At 42.0% G+C, this 18,060-nt stretch overlaps 1 protein-coding gene across 2 annotated transcripts in view; it reads right to left on the bottom strand.

The window, feature by feature from the left end:
• The window catches only part of ArgRS (arginine--tRNA ligase-like protein), a 108,257-nt gene that overhangs the window by 16,660 nt on the left and 73,537 nt on the right, over positions 1-18,060 (bottom strand). For both annotated transcript variants that reach the window (XM_071665009.1, XM_071665010.1), the window contains exon 12: positions 15,548-15,713. In XM_071665009.1, coding sequence (XP_071521110.1) covers positions 15,548-15,713 — 166 coding nt within the window. The remainder of the gene's footprint in view (positions 1-15,547; positions 15,714-18,060) is intronic.

The following is an 18,060-nucleotide window of genomic DNA, read 5'->3' as shown; positions in this document are numbered from 1 at the left end:
ATGGATGTGCAGGAAATGAGATGTTTGAGGACAATGTGTGGTGTGAGGTGGTTTGATCGAGTGAGTAACGTAAGGGTAAGAGAGATGTGTGGAAATAAAAAGAGCATGGTTGAGAGAGCAGAAGAGGGTGTTTTGAAGTGGTTTGGGCACATGGAGAGGATGAGTGAGGAAAGATTGACCAAGAGGATATATGTGTCGGAGGTGGAGGGAACAAGGAGAAGAGGGAGACCAAATTGGAGGTGGAGAGATGGAGTGAAAAAGATTTTGTGTGATCGGGGCCTGAACATGCAGGAGGGTGAAAGGAGGGCAAGGAATAGAGTGAATTGGAGCGATGTGGTATACCGGGGTTGACGTGCTGTCAGTGGATTGAATCAAGGCATGTGAAGCGTCTGGGGTAAGCCATGGAAAGCTGTGTAGGTATGTATATTTGCGTGTGTGGACGTATGTATATACATGTGTATGGGGGGGGTTGGGCCATTTTTTTCGTCTGTTTCCTTGCGCTACCTCGCAAACGCGGGAGACAGCGACAAAGTATAATAAATAAATAAATATAATAAATATAAATATATTCAACAAACTTCTGCCTCTGTAGTTTGAACACTCACCTTTATCACCTTTATAAAATGGCACTATACATGCATTCCACCAATCCTCAGGCACCATACGATACACTTCCCCTTTTATCCCCTTTACTGAAGTTTCCACTTTTTCTCTTGTCTTTTGCACATTATTTATCTCCTCCAAAAACATCTTATTCTCCCTAAAGTTTACAGGTACTCACTCACCCCAACTCTCATCTGCCATCTTTTTCAAACCCTGCACCTTCCTCCTGACCTCCTGCTGCTTTCTCCTGTATATCTCCTATATATCTCCCAATCATTTGCACTCCTTCCTGGTAAGTACTGCCCAAATGTCTCTCTTTTCTCTTTCACTGGCAACTTTACTTCTTCATCCCACTACTCACTACACTTTGTAATCTGCCCACCTACCACATGCATCTCTTGCATATGCCATCACTGCTTACCTAAATACCTTCTATTCCTCACCAACTGTAGGAAGCAGATTATTCAGAATTCACACAGTATAAAGAATCAAAGCTTCAAAATTTCATCTTTCATAACTTTCCATCCCCATATCATGACATCTCATATTTTATGAACATTGCCAATCATGCAAGTAAAAAGCACATACCACAAGGACATAGAAAACAATATAACACACCTCCCCAAAGATCAAAGACCTCCTGAAACAAAGATACACTTAGACAAAACCACTTGCCATCAGAAGAAACCATGGAACAGCTTTAAGCTCTAAGCAATATCATCACCAGCCTAATCATGGGGAAAAAGCAAACTTACATACCACCCCTGACAATATAGACCACAAAACCAACAGCAACCAACTGCAAAGAACAAAGGAAATCCACACATCCATTATCACTCCTGTTCCCATACATGAAGCACTTCTAATTTAAAACAATATCATTTCTCCTAAAGAACCCATAAAAATACTCATAAAACACTACTCAAAAGTATAGGGATATGTTTAAAGATATAGCAGTCTCAATGAAGTTGTACCGATTTGAGTCTAGAGGACTGAATGCAACAAACGGAAGACGGTGGACATGCTGGAAATGCAAAGTCTAAGGAATACTTGTAGCTGGAGGTAGGCTGATTGTGTAAGGAACATCAGCATACAATGAAAGTGTAGTATTAAGTGTAGTCTAAACCAGGGTGTATTGATGTGGTTTGGGCACATGAAGAGAATACAAGAAGAAAGATTGAGAGAATATACATGTTAAAAGTAGAGGGAATAGAAGGGAAAGGAAGACCAAGGGAAATGAAAAGACGAGATGAAGGAGGCTTTGAGCTATCGGGGCCTGGCAGTCCAGGAGGGTGAAACATGGACAGGAATAGAAAAATTGGTGCAAAGTTGTATACAGGGGATAACATGATGTCAATGGGCTAAACCAAGGAATATAAGGAGGACAGAGAAAACCTTGGATCAGTCTGCAGTGCCTGTCAAAGAATTTTAGCGCATTATGCAAGACAGATACAGCAGGGATATGTGCCAATGAGGCTGCAGTTTACCTACCTCATTAAGGCAAGAAAAGCATACATAAGTACAAGACATATATATATTTCACTTATCTATCTTTTTTTTTTGCTTTGTCGCTGTCTCCCGCGTTTGCGAGGTAGCGCAAGGAAACAGACGAAAGAAATGGCCCAACCCACCCCCATACACATGTATATACATACGTCCACACACGCAAATATACATACCTACACAGCTTTCCATGGTTTACCCCAGACACTTCACATGCCCTGATTCAATCCACTGACAGCACGTCAACCCCGGTATACCACATCGATCCAATTCACTCTATTCCTTGCCCGCCTTTCACCCTCCTGCATGTTCAGGCCCCGGTCACACAAAATCTTTTTCACTCCATCTTTCCACCTCCAATTTGGTCTCCCACTTCTCCTCGTTCCCTCCACCTCTGACACATATATCTTCTTGGTCAATCTTTCCTCAATCATTCTCTCCATGTGACCAAACCATTTCAAAACACCCTCTTCTGCTCTCTCAACCACACTCTTTTTATTACCACACATCTCTCTTACCCTTACATTACTTACTCGATCAAACCACCTCACACCACATATTGTCCTCAAACATCTCATTTCCAGGACTTCCACCCTCCTGCGCACAACTCTATCCATAGCCCACGCCTCGCAACCATACAACATTGTTGGAAGCACTATTCCTTCAAACATACCCATTTTTGCTTTCCGAGATAATGTTCTCAACTTCCAAACATTCTTCAAGGCTCCAAGAATTTTCGCCCCCTCCCCCACCCTATGATCCACTTCCGCTTCCATGGTTCCATCCGCTGCCAGATCCACTCCCAGATATCTAAAACACTTTACTTCCTCCAGTTTTTCTCAATTCAAACTTACCTCCCAATTGACTTGACCCTCAACCCTACTGTACCTAATAACCTTGCTCTTATTCACATTTACTCTTAACTTTCTTCTTTCACACACTTTACCAAACTCAGTCACCAGTTTCTGCAGTTTCTCACATGAATCAGCCACCAGCGCTGTATCATCAGCGAACAACAACTGACTCACTTCCCAAGCTCTCTCATCCCAACAGACTTCATACTTGCCCCTCTTTCCAAAACTCTAGCATTTACCTCCCTAACAACCCCATCCATAAACAAATTAAACAACCATGGAGACATCACACACCCCGGCCGCAAACCTACATTCACTGAGAACCAATCACTTTCCTCTCTTCCTACACGTACACATGCCTTACATCCTCAATAAAAACTTTTCACTGCTTCTAACAACTTGCCTCCCACACCATATATTCTTAATACCTTCCACAGAGCATCTCTATCAACTCTATCATATGCCTTCTCCAGATCCAAAAATGCTACATACAAATCCATTTGCTTTTCTAAGTATTTCTCACATACATTCTTCAAAGCAAACACCTGATCCACACATTTATTTATCTATTATTCATTATATTTGGCGCTGTCTTCCGCATTAGAGGTAGTGCAATGAAACAGACAAAAGAATGGCCCAACCCACCCAAATACACATGCATATACATAAACGCCCACACACGCACATATACATACCTATACATGCACATATACATATTCTTACTTGCTACCTTCATCCATTTCTGTTGCCACCCCACCACACATGAAATGAAACCCCCTCCCTCCTGTGCACGTGCAAGGTAGCACTAGGAAAAGACAACAAAGGCCACATTTGTTAACACTCAGTCTCTAGCTGTCATGTGTAATGCACCGAAACCACATGCCCTGGTTCAATCCATTGACAGCACATCAACCCCAGTATACCACATTGTTCCAATTCACTCTATTCCTTCCACGCCTTTAACCCTCCTGTATGTTCAGGCCCCAATCCCTCAAAACCTTTTTCACTCCATCCTTCTACCTCCAATTTGGTATCCCACTTCTCCTCGTTCCCTCCACCTCTGACACATATATCCTATTTGTCAATCTTTCCTCACTCATTCTCTCCATGTGACCAAACCATTTCAATACACTCTTTTCTGCTCTCTCAACCACACTCTTCTTGTTACCATACATTTCTCTTACCCTTTCATTACTTACTCAATCAAACCACCTCACACCACATATTTTCCTCAAACATCTCATTTCCAACACATCCACCCTCCTCTGCACTACCCCATCTATAGACCACGCTTCGCACCTTGTAACACACTACCTCTCTCCCCTTTTTTCTCATCTTGGTTACATCCACACACATTAGACACCCCAATCTGAGCCTTTGAGGAGGATGAGCACTCCCCGCATGACTCCTTATTCTGTTTCCCCTTTTAGAAAGTTATAACACAATATATATATATATATATATATATATATATATATATATATATATATATATATATATATATATATATATTCCTACCTCATTAAGGTGAGTAATGTGGCAGTTGAGGGAATAATTGGTATGCATGGGGTGTTCAGTGTTGTAAATGGAAATGGTGAAGAGCTTGTAGATTTATGTGCTGAAAAAGGACTGATGATTGGGAATACCTGGTTTAAAAAGCGAGATATACATAAGTATACTTATGTAAGTAGGAGAGATGGCCAGAGAGCGTTATTGGATTACGTGTTAATTGACAGGCGTGCGAAAGAGAGACTTTTGGATGTTAATGTGCTGAGAGGTGCAACTGGAGGGATGTCTGATCATTATCTTGTGGAGGCTAAGGTGAAGATTAGTATGGGTTTTCAGAAAAGAGGAGTGAATGTTGGGGTGAAGAAGGTGGTGAGAGTAAGTGAGCTTGGGAAGGAGACCTGTGTGGGGAAGTACCAGGAGAGACTGTGTACAGAATGGAAAAAGGTGAGAACAATGGAAGTAAGGGGAGTCGGGGAGGAATGGGATGTATTTAGGGAATCAGTGATGGATTGCGCAAAAGATGCTTGTGGCATGAGAAGAGTGGGAGGTGGGCTGTTTAGAAAGGGTAGTGAGTGGTGGGATGAAGAAGTAAGAGTATTAGTGAAAGAGAAGAGAGAGGCATTTGGACGATTTTTGCAGGGAAAAAATGCAATTGAGTGGGAGAAGTATAAAAGAAAGAGACAGGAGGTCAAGAGAAAGGTGCAAGAGGTGAAAAAAAGGGCAAATGAGAGTTGGGGTGAGAGACTATCAGTAAATTTTAGGGAGAATAAAAAGATGTTCTGGAAGGAGGTAAATAGGGTGCGTAAGACAAGGGAGCAAATGGGAACTTCAGTGAAGGGCGTAAATGGGGAGGTGATAACAAGTAGCGGTGATGTGAGAAGGAGATGGAATGAGTATTTTGAAGGTTTGTTGAATGTGTCTGATGACAGAGTGGCAGATATAGGGTGTTTTGGTCGAGGTGGTGTGCAAAGTGAGAGGGTTAGGGAAAATGATTTGATAAACAGAGAAGAGGTAGTAAAAGCTTTGCGGAAGATGAAAGCCGGCAAGGCAGCAGGTTTGGATGGTATTGCAGTGGAATTTATTAAGAAAGGGGGTGACTGTATTGTTGACTGGTTGGTAAGGTTATTTAATGTATGTATGACTCATGGTGAGGTGCCTGAGGATTGGCGGAATGCGTGCATAGTGCCATTGTACAAAGGCAAAGGGGATAAGAGTGAGTGCTCAAATTACAGAGGTATAAGTTTGTTGAGTATTCCTGGTAAATTATATGGGAGGGTATTGATTGAGAGGGTGAAGGCATGTACAGAGCATCAGATTGGGGAAGAGCAGTGCGGTTTCAGAAGTGGTAGAGGATGTGTGGATCAGGTGTTTGCTTTGAAGAATGTATGTGAGAAATACTTAGAAAAGCAAATGGATTTGTATGTAGCATTTATGGATCTGGAGAAGGCATATGATAGAGTTGATAGAGATGCTCTGTGGAAGGTATTAAGAATATATGGTGTGGGAGGCAAGTTGTTAGAAGCAGTGAAAAGTTTTTATCGAGGATGTAAGGCATGTGTACGTGTAGGAAGAGAGGAAAGTGATTGGTTCTCAGTGAATGTAGGTTTGCGGCAGGGGTGTGTGATGTCTCCATGGTTGTTTAATTTGTTTATGGATGGGGTTGTAAAGGAGGTAAATGCAAGAGTCCTGGAAAGAGGGGCAAGTATGAAGTCTGTTGGGGATGAGAGAGCTTGGGAAGTGAGTCAATTGTTGTTCGCTGATGATACAGCGCTGGTGGCTGATTCATGTGAGAAACTGCAGAAGCTGGTGACTGAGTTTGGTAAAGTGTGTGGAAGAAGAAAGTTGAGAGTAAATGTGAATAAGAGCAAGGTTATTAGGTACAGTAGGGGTGAGGGTCAAGTCAATTGGGAGGTGAGTTTGAATGGAGAAAAACTGGAGGAAGTGAAGTGTTTTAGATATCTGGGAGTGGATCTGTCAGCGGATGGAACCATGGAAGCGGAAGTGGATCATAGGGTGGGGGAGGGGGCGAAAATTTTGGGAGCCTTGAAAAATGTGTGGAAGTCGAGAACATTATCTCGGAAAGCAAAAATGGGTATGTTTGAGGGAATAGTGGTTCCAACAATGCTGTATGGTTGCGAGGCGTGGGCTATGGATAGAGATGTGCGCAGGAGGATGGATGTGCTGGAAATGAGATGTTTGAGGACAATGTGTGGTGTGAGGTGGTTTGATCGAGTAAGTAACGTAAGGGTAAGAGAGATGTGTGGAAATAAAAAGAGCGTGGTCGAGAGAGCAGAAGAGGGTGTTTTGAAATGGTTTGGGCACATGGAGAGAATGAGTGAGGAGAGATTGACCAAGAGGATATATGTGTCGGAGGTGGAGGGAACGAGGAGAAGAGGGAGACCAAATTGGAGGTGGAAAGATGGAGTGAAAAAGATTTTGTGTGATCGGGGCCTGAACATGCAGGAGGGTGAAAGGAGGGCAAGAAATAGAGTGAATTGGAGTCATGTGGTATACAGGGGTTGACGTGCTGTCAGTGGATTGAAGCAAGGCATGTGAAGCGTCTGGGGTAAACCATGGAAAGCTGTGTAGGTATGTATATTTGCGTGTCTGGACGTGTGTATGTACATGTGTATGGGGGGGGGGGGTTGGGCCATTTCTTTCGTCTGTTTCCTTGCGCTACCTCGCAAACGCGGGAGACAGCGACAAAGTATAAAAAAAAAAAAAAAAAAAAAAAAAAAAAAAAAAAAAATATATATATTTCTTTCTTTCAAACTATTCGCCATTTCCCGCATTAGCGAGGTAGCGTTAAGAACAGAGAACTGGGCCTTTGAGGGAATACCCTCACCTGGCCCAATTCTCTGTTCCTTCTTTTGGAAAATTAAAAAAAAACCGAGAGGGGAGGATTTCCAGCCCCCGCTATATATATATATATATATATATATATGTATATATATATATATATTGGGAACTTCAGTGAAGGGTGCAAATGGGGAGGTAATAACAAGTAGTGGTGATGTGAGAAGGAGATGGAGTGAGTATTTTGAAGGTTTGTTGAATGTGTTTGATGATAGAGTGGCAGATATAGGGTGTTTTGGTCGAGGTGGTGTGCAAAGTGAGAGGGTTAGGGAAAATGATTTGGTAAACAGAGAAGAGGTAGTAAAAGCTTTGCGGGAGATGAAAGCCAGCAAGGCAGCAGGTTTGGATGGTATTGCAGTGGAATTTATTAAAAAAGGGGGTGACTGTATTATTGACTGGTTGGTAAGGTTATTTAATGTATGTATGACTCATGGTGAGGTGCCTGAGGATTGGCAGAATGCGTGCATAGTGCCATTGTACAAAGGCAAAGGGGATAAGAGTGAGTGCTCAAATTACAGAGGTATAAGTTTGTTGAGTATTCCTGGTAAATTATATGGGAGGGTATTGATTGAGAGGGTGAAGGCATGTACAGAGCATCAGATTGGGGAAGAGTAGTGTGGTTTCAGAAGTGGTAGAGGATGTGTGGATCAGGTGTTTGCTTTGAAGAATGTATGTGAGAAATACTTAGAAAAGCAAATGGATTTGTATGTAGCATTTATGGATCTGGAGAAGGCATATGATAGAGTTGATAGAGATGCTCTGTGGAAGGTATTAAGAATATATGGTGTGGGAGGCAAGTTGTTAGAAGCAGTGAAAAGTTTTTATCAAGGATGTAAGGCATGTGTACGTGTAGGAAGAGAGGAAAGTGATTGGTTCTCAGTGAATGTAGGTTTGCGGCAGGGGTGTGTGATGTCTCCATGGTTGTTTAATTTGTTTATGGATGGGGTTGTTAGGGAGGTGAATGCAAGAGTTTTGGAATGAGGGGCAAGTATGCAGTCTGTTGGGGATGAGAGAGCTTGGGAAGTGAGTCAGTTGTTGTTCGCTGATGATACAGCGCTGGTGGCTGATTCATGTGAGAAACTGCAGAAGCTGGTGACTGAGTTTGGTAAAGTGTGTGAAAGAAGAAAGTTAAGAGTACATGTGAATAAGAGCAAGGTAATTAGGTACAGTAGGGTTGAGGGTCAAGTCAATTGGGAGGTAAGTTTGAATGGAGAAAAACTGGAGGAAGTAAAGTGTTTGAGATATCTGGGAATGGATCTGGCAGCGGATGGAACCATGGATGCGGAAGTGGATCATAGGGTGGGGGAGGGGGCAAAAATCCTGGGAGCCTTGAAGAATGTGTGAAAGTCGAGAACATTATCTCGGAAAGCAAAAATGGGTATGTTTGAAGGAATAGTGCTTCCAACAATGTTGTATGGTTGCGAGGCGTGGGCTATGGATAGAGTTGTGCGCAGGAGGATGGATGTGATGGAAATGAGATGTTTGAGGACAATGTGTGGTGTGAGGTGGTTTGATCGAGTAAGTAACGTAAGGGTATGAGAGATGTGTTTAAATGAAAAGAGCGTGGTTGAGAGAGCAGAAGAGGGTGTTTTGAAGTGGTTTGGGCACATGGAAAGAATGAGTGAGGAAAGATTGACCAAGAGGATATATGTGTCGGAGGTGGAGGGAACGAGATGTGGGAGACCAAATTGGAGGTGGAAAGATGGAGTGAAAAAGATTTTGTGTGATCAGGGCCTGAACATGCAGGAGGGTGAAAGGAGGGCAAGGAATAGAATGAATTGGATCGATGTGGTATACCGGGGTTGACGTGCTGTCAGTGGATTGAATCAGGGCACGTGAAGCGTCTGGGGTAAACCATGGAAAGCTGTGTGGGTATGTATATTTGCGTGTGTGGACGTATGTATATACATGTATGTGTATGTATGTATGGGTTGGGCCATTTCTTTCGTCTGTTTCCTTGCACTACCTCGCAAACGCGGGAGGCAGCGACAAAGCAAAAAAAAAAAAAAAAAAATATATATATATATATATATCCCTGGGAATAGGGGAGAAAGAATACTTCCCACACATTCCTCACGTGTCGTAGAAGGCGACTAAAGGGGACGGGAGCAGGGGGCCAGAAACCCTCCCCTCCTTAAATTTTGACTTTCTAAAAGGGGAAACAGAAGGAGTCACGCAGGGAGTGCTCATCCTCCTCCAAGGCTCAGATTAGGGTGTCTAAATGTGTGTGGATGTAACCAAGATGAGAAAAAAGCAGAGATAGGTAGTATGTTTGAGGAAAGGAAGCTGGATGTTTTGGCTCTGAGTGAAACGAAGCTCAAGGGTAAAGGGGAAGGGTGGTTTGGGAATGTCTTGGGAGTAAAGTCAGGGGTTAGTGAGAGGACAAGAGCAAAGGAAGGAGTAGCACTACTCCTGAAACAGGAGTTGTGGGAGTATGTGATAGAGTGTAAGAAAGTAAATTCTAGATAGATATGGGTAAAACTGAAAGTTGATGGAGAGAGATGAGTGATTACTGGTGCATATGCATCTGGCCATGAGAAGAAAGATCATGCGAGGCAAGTGTTTTGGGAGCAGCTGAATGAGTGTGTTAGTGGTTTTGATGCACAAGACCGGGTTAAAATGATGGGTGATTTGAATGCAAAGGTGAGTAATGTGGCAGTTCAGGGAATAATTGGTATACATGTGGTGTTCAGTGTTGTAAATGGAAATGGTGAAGAGCTTGTGGATTTGGGTGATGAGAAAGGACTGGTGATTGGGAATACCTGGTTTAAAAAGCGAGATATACATAAGTATACGTATGTAAGTAGGAGAGATGGCCAGAGAGCGTTATTGGATTATGTGTTAATTGATAGGCGTGCGAAAGAGAGACTTTTGGATGTTAATGTGCTGAGAGGTGCAACTGGAGGGATGTCTGATCATTATCTTGTGGAGGCAAAGGTGAAGATTTGTAGGGGTTTTCAGAAAAGAAGAGAGAATGTTGGGGTGAAGAGAGTGGTGAGAGTACGTGAGCTTGGGAAGGAGACTTGTGTGAGGAAGTACCAGGAGAGACTGAGTACAGAATGGAAAAAGGTGAGAACAAAGGAGGTAAGGGGAGTGGGGGAGGAATGGGATGTATTTAGGGAAGCAGTGATGGCTTGCGCAAAAGATGCTTGTGGCTTGAGAAGCATGGGAAGTGGGTTGATTAGAAAGGGTAGCGAGTGGTGGAATGAAGAAGTAAGATTATCAGAGAAAGAGAAGAGAAAGGTATTTGGATGATTTCTGCAGGGAAAAAATGCAAATGAGTGGGAGATGTATAAAAGAAAGAGGCAAGAGGTCAAGAGAAAGGTGCAAGAGGTGAAAAAGAGGGCAAATGAGTGTTGGGGTGAGAGATTATCATTAAATTTTAGGGAGAATAAAAAGATGTTTTGGTAGTAGGTAAATAAAGTGCGTAAGACAAAGGAGCAAATGGGAACTTCAGTGAAGGGGGATAATGGGGAGGTGATAACAAGTAGTGGTGATGTGAGAAGGAGATGGAGTGAGTATTTTGAAGGTTTGTTGAAAGTATTTGATGATAGAGTGGCAGATATAGGGTGTTTTGGTCAAGGTGGTGTGCAAAGTGAGAGGGTTAGGGAAAATTGTTTGGTAAACAGAGAAGAGGTAGTAAAAGCTTTGCGGAAGATGAAAGCCAGCAAGGCAGCAGGTTTGGATGGTACTGCAGTGGAATTTATTAAAAAAGGGGGTGATTGCATTGTTGAATGGTCAGTAAGGTTATTCAATGTATGTATGATTCATGATGAGGTGCCTGAGGATTGGCGGAATGCTTGCATAGTGCCATTGTACAAAGGCAAAAGGGATAAGAGTGAGTGCTCATATTACAGAGGTATAAGTCTGTTGACTATTCCTGCTAAATTATATGGGAGGGTACTGATTGAGAGGGAGAAGGCATGTACAGAGCATCAGGTTGGGGAAGAGCCGTGTGGTTTCAGAAGTGGTAGAGTATGTGTGGATCAGGTGTTTGCTTTGAAGAATGTATGTGAGAAATACTTAGAAAAGCAAATGGATTTGTATGAAGCATTTATGGATCTGGAGAAGGCATATGATAGAGTTGATAGAGATGCTCTGTGGAAGGTATTAAGAATATATGGTGTGGGAGGCAAGTTGTTAGAGGCAGTGAAAAGTTTTTAGCGAGGATGTAAGGCATTTGTACGTGCAGGAAGAGAGGAAAGTGATTGGTTCTCAGTGAATGTAGGTTTGCAGCAGGGGTGTGTGATGTCTCCATGGTTGTTTAATTTGTTTATGGATGGGGTTGTTAGGGAGGTGAATGCAAGAGTTTTGGAAAGAGGGGCAAGTATGCAGTCTGTTGTGGATGAGAGAGCTTGGGAAGTGAGTCAGTTGTTGTTCGCTGATGATACAGCACTGGTGGCTGATTCATGTGAGAAACTGCAGAAGCTGGTGACTGAGTTTGGTAAAGTGTGTGAAAGAAGAAAGTCAAGAGTAAATGTGAATAAGAGCAAAGTTATTAGGTACAGTAGGGTTGAGGGTCAAGTCAATTGGGAGGTAAGTTTGAATGGAGAAAAACTGGAGGAAGTAAAGCGTTTTAGATATCTGGGAGTGGATCTGACAGCGGATGGAACCATGGAAGCGAAAGTGAATCATAGGGTGGGGGAGGGGGCGAAAATTCTGGGAGCCTTGAAGAATGTTTGGAAGTCGAGAACATTATCTCGGAAAGCAAAAATGGGTATGTTTGAAGGAATAGTGCTTCCAACAATGTTGTATGGTTGCGAGGCGTGGGCTATGGATAGAGTTGTGCGCAGGAGGGTGGAAGTCCTGGAAATGAGATGTTTGAGGACAATATGTGGTGTGAGGTGGTTTGATCGAGTAAGTAATGTAAGGGTAAGAGAGATGTGTGGTAATAAAAAGAGTGTGGTTGAGAGAGCAGAAGAGGGTGTTTTGAAATGGTTTGGTCACATGGAGAGAATGATTGAGGAAAGATTGACCAAGAAGATATATGTGTCAGAGGTGGAGGGAACGAGGAGAAGTGGGAGACCAAATTGGAGGTGGAAAGATGGAGTGAAAAAGATTTTGAGTGATCGGGGCCTGAACATGCAGGAGGGTGAAAGGCGTGCAAGGAATAGAGTGAATTGGAACGATGTGGTATACCAGGATCTATGTGCTGTCAATGGATTGAACCAGGGCATGTGAAGCGTCTGGGGTAAACCAGGGAAAGTTCTGTGGGGCCTGGATGTGGAAAGGGAGCTGTGGTTTCGGTGCTTTATTACATGACAGCTAGAGACTGAGTGTGAACGAATGGGGCCTTTGTTGTCTTTACCTAGCACTACCTCGCACACATGAGGGGGGAGGGGGTTGTTATTCCATGTGTGGCGAGGTGGTGATGGGAATAAATAAAGGCAGACAGAATGAATTACGTACATGTGTATATATGTATATGCCTGTGTGTGTATATATATGTGTACATTGAGATGTAAAGGTATGTATATTTGTGTGTGTGGACGCGTATGTATATACATGTGTACATGGGTGGGTTGGGCCATTCTTTCGTCTGTTTCCTTGCGCTACCTCGCTAATGCGGGAGCACAAAGCAAAATAAAAAGATGTTTTGGAAGGAGGTAAATAAAGTGCGTAAGACAAGGGAACAAATGGGAACTTCAGTGAAGGGGTCTAATGGGGAGGTGATAACAAGTAGTGGTGATGGAGAAGGAGATGGAGTGAGTATTTTGAAGGTTTGTTGAGTGTGTTTGATGATGGAGTGGCAGATATAGGGTGTTTTGCAAAGTGAGAGGGTTAGGGAGAATGATTTAGTAAACAGATAAGAGGTAGTAAAAGCTTTGCGAAAGATGAAAGCCGGCAAGGCAGTGAATTTGGATGGTATTGCAGTGGAATTTATTAAAAGAGGGGGTGACTGTATTGTTGACTGGTTGGTAAGGTTATTTAATGTATGTATGACTCATGGTGAGGTGCCTGAAACCCTGAAATCACACCTATAATAAACTATTCTTTTAACATCATTCACCCTTCATCAGTAGTACTAAGCCTCTTGCATAACATTTTCTATCCTTATGAATAAATCTGTAACATTCATTCTATTCCAAGCACATCTTTCATTGGTCTTTTGCCCTATCTCACTTTTACTTGACATGTTTACATTTTCCTTTCCAAGTGGCTACTAATCTAATTTCTTTGCTGTCTTCAATCAATCTTCTCATGCTCCACTCCTCTCAATCCTGCAGAACGTTAGTTGCAAAGCGCAAGACCAACTCAATCAGCCTAAGTATGAGATTATATATACATCAATGTCAAGGATGATATATTCAAGGTGGTGGTTTCCCTCCTCCACCAATCTCCTTTTAGACATTCTCTAGAAAACACCAGTTAATACTCAATTTCTCATTCATTCACTTATTGAAAAAAAAATATATTTTTTCACACTTACATGTTGTTTCTACTTAATAATGTAGTAAAAGAAACAGAAAAAGAACAGCCTCATTTGCTTACATTCCAGATGTCATGTATAACTTACAGCACTGCCTACAGCCAAGCCCTATATACCTTCCTGTGATTCCCCCTGACCACTTCATATGTCATGGTTCATTTTACTGACAGCACATCATCCTCTGTACACCAAATTGCTTCTTTATGGTAGTTTCAATATGAGCATGAAGGGTTGTGGGATATGATGAAATGGTGTTTGTAGTGTTGTACAGGTACACCACCAAACTTCCGGCAATTGATGGTTCAGTACCTTCTTCAGTCCGGACAAAATTACCTGAGGAAACTTGAAATTACCGCGGCCACCAGACTAGTTTACCAGGTGGCTACAGATGGCGTTGTGTGTAGGGCACGCTTATTTACATTCTTTACACTGAACTTGTTGGTGGTGATTATCGCAATTCTGTGAGATTCTTAAATCTAACCCTAGCTATGGCTTCTAAGACATATGAGAGTGTCAGTCGTGGTGTCAAATGTAAACTCCAGTCCATATTGATCCAAGTAGAACTGTTGAAAAAAATGGACCGTGGTGTTTTGGTGTATAAGCTGTGTGACATCTACAGTATTGGTTCATCAACTGTTCATGATATAAAGAAGCAAAGGGAGAAAATATTGAAATTCTATGCAGACAGCGATTCCAAGAAGCAAATGACAATTAGAAAAACTATGAAAGATGGTAAGAGCACTGAGCACAATTGAGTGATGATGGTATGGTTTCGACAGCATCAGAGTGATGGAGTGGACTTGTCAGGAAGCATGATAATGAACCAGGATAAATTGTTTCTTAAAGAACTTAAAACTACAACATGAGCATAACTATAGTGAAGGGTGGCTTCAAAGACTCAAGAAGCGTCATGGAATTTCCATGAATAGAATGTGCCGAGAAAAGCGGTCTGCAAACCACGGAGCTGCTGAGTATGTGGATGAATTTGCAAAACTCGTAGCTGACAATGCACCTCATGAGCAGGTGTATGATGCATTTCATTTATCTATTCAATTTACATTCAATATTTGTTTAATTCAAATTTCTAGTAATCCATGGTATACTTTAGACACATGGGAAATGTGCAATTAATGAGTTCAAGGTGTGTAGAAGAATTATTATTACATGACCACGGTTGGTCTGGTAAAATGGTTAACCTGGCAAGGCTTTGGAACCAAGAATGCTCGAAAATTGGTGATGTACCTATAATGATAAGTCATGTCCAAAGCGTAAGCAGGAGAGCAAGACCATATGTTTCATTAGAGTGTGATTTCTGATGGGCGTATATTTGATGGCTTGGAGTTTAAGACCGAGTTGGGAGGATGTTTGTTTGGTGCTAGACAGGTTATTTCACTGTGTATGTGTTATGTCAGTGTTATAGTTGTGGGGGAGGGGGGAGAATCTGTTAATAAAGGTTTTATTTCTACATGGGGTTGGTTTTTCGTTATACAGTTGTTTGACAAGAAGTGGTCTAGTGTTGTTGCATAGAATCAATTGCCATACATTTTGAGGTGGAAGTGTACTGGATGGCTATTTGTTTCATTGTGAACATGTGTTGTGGTTATGATTGCTAGGTAACACTCTCTTCGCACAAATGCACCCACATCATGAAACTTTTTGACCTATGGTCAGCTTCCCGAGTGCAGCAAGAGCCTCATAAGGAAGAGGCTTCTGGGCAAGGAAGGTTAAATAAGGTAATAAACTGTTTCAATAAAATTATTTTCTCATCTATGAAATGCCACACTATAACTACCTGTCATGGCAGAGGTCTGCATATTTAACGCAACCATAGGCTACAGCATCTCGTGCTTTCGAGAAATCTTCTGGCGTCAGTGCTGTGTGCCTATCTTTTTCCTTCAACTTTTCCTCTGATCGCTGAAGACCCTCATCAAGCAACTGTGCTAATCGCACAGTATCACCTACAAGTAAATATAACTAACTTTAAAATGCTGAAAAATCAAATATCTATCAGCAATGTAAACAAAATACATTTTCTTAAAGACATAAAATACAAATATTTGAGTGTAATAATTTGAAACAGTAGTAAGAAGAATTTCATCTAAATCCTGCATAAATTGGACTTGTCTTGTAGTGAAAATTCTAAGAATCATACCACTTTTCACTTAACAGCATTAGCTTCTCAATACGCTCTTTGAAATTTAATTTTTCATTGAAGATGACACCCAAATCTTTTAGATTTGTTCCATCTTCTATCAATTTTTCCGTTGGGCCTTTATATGGTAACAATGATGTATTCTTCCTTGTTCCATAATTTATATTCATTTATTATACTTCGTCGCTGTCTCCCACGCTAGCGAGGTAGCGCAAGGAAACAGACAAAAGAATGGCCCAACCCACCCACATACACATGTATATACATACATGTCTCCACACACACACATATACATACCTATTCCTTTCAACGTATACATATATATACACACACAGACATATACATATATACACATGTACATAATTCATACTGTCTGGCCTTATTCATTCCCATCACCACCCCACAACACATGAAATGATAACCCCCTCCTCCCGCATGTGCGCGAGGTAGCGCTAGGAAAAGACAACAAAGGCCACATTCATTCACACTCAGTCTCTGGCTGTCATATATAATGCACCGAAACCACAGCTCCCTTTCCACATCCAGGCACCACAAAACTTTCCATGGTTTACCCCAGACGCTTCACATGCCCTGATCAATCCACTGATAGCACGTCCACCCTGGCATACCACATTGTTCCAATTCACTCTATTCCTTGCACACCTTTCACCCTCCTGCATGTTCAGGCCTCGATCACTCAAAATCTTTTTCACTCCATCTTTCCACCCCCAATTTGGTCTCCCACTTCTCGTTCCCTCTACCTCTGACACATATATTCTCTTGGTCAATCTTTCCTCACTCATTCTCTCCATGTGACCAAACCATTTCAAAACAATCTCTTCTGCTCTCTCAACCACGCTCTTTCCATTACCACACATCTCTCTTACCCTTTCATTACTTACACGATCAAACCACCTCACACCACATACTGTCCTCAAACATCTCATTTACAGCACATCTACCCTCCTATGCACAACTCTATCTATAGCCCACACCTCGCAATCATATAACATTGTTGGAAATACTATTCCTTCAAACATATCCATTTGTGCTTTCCAAGATAACATTCTCAACTTCCACACATTTCTCAACGGTCCCAGAACTTTCGTCCCCTCCCCACCCTATGATTCACTTTTGCTTCCATGGTTCCATCCGCTGCCAGATCCACTCCCAGATATCTAAAACACTTCACTTCCTCCAGTTTTTCTCCATTCAAACTTACCTCCCAATCAACTTGTTCCTCAACCCTACTATACCTAATAACCTTGTTCTCATTCACATTTACTCTCAGCTTTCTTCCTTCACACACTACCAAATTCAGTCACCAGCTTCTGCAGTTTCTCACACGAATCAGCCACCAGCGCTGTATCATCAGCGAACGTCAACTGACTTGCTTCCCAAGCTCTCTCATCTACAACAGACAGCATACTTGCCCCTCTTTCCAAAACTCTTGCATTCACCTCCCTAACAACCACATCCATAAACAAATTAAACAACCATGGAGACATCACACACCCCTGCCGCAAACAACATTCACTGAGAACCAATCACTTTCCTCTCTTGCTACTTGTACACATGCCTTACATCCTCGATAAAAACTTTTCACTGCTTCTAACAACTTGCCCCCCATACCATATATTCTTAATACCTTCCACAGAGCATCTCTATCAACTCTGTCGTATACCTTCTCCAGATCCATGAATGCTACATACAAATCCATTTGCTTTTCTAAGTATTTCTCACATACATTTTTCAAGCAAACACCTGAACCACACATGCTATACACATCCTCTACCACTTCTGAAACCACACTGCTCCTCCCTAATCTGATGCTCTGTACATGCCTTCACCCTCTCAATCAATACCCTCCCATATAATCTCACAGGAATACTCAACAAACTTATACCTCTGTAATTTGAGCACTCACTTTTATCCCCTTTGCCTTTGTACAATGGCACTATGCAAGCATTCCGCCAATCCTCAGGCACCTCACCATGAATAATACATACATTAAATTACCTTACCAACCAGTCTACAATAAAGTCACCCCCTTTTTTAATAAATTCCACTGCAATACCATCCAAACCCGCTGCCTTGCCAGCTTTCATCTTCCGCAAAGCTTTTACTACCTCTCCTCTGTTTACCAAATCATT

This window comes from Panulirus ornatus, chromosome 9 (genome assembly GCF_036320965.1).
Source record: "Panulirus ornatus isolate Po-2019 chromosome 9, ASM3632096v1, whole genome shotgun sequence".
NCBI lineage: Eukaryota > Metazoa > Arthropoda > Malacostraca > Decapoda > Palinuridae > Panulirus > Panulirus ornatus.
The sequence above is the reverse complement of the archived record's forward strand: the minus strand, read 5'-3'. Positions and strand labels throughout refer to the sequence as shown.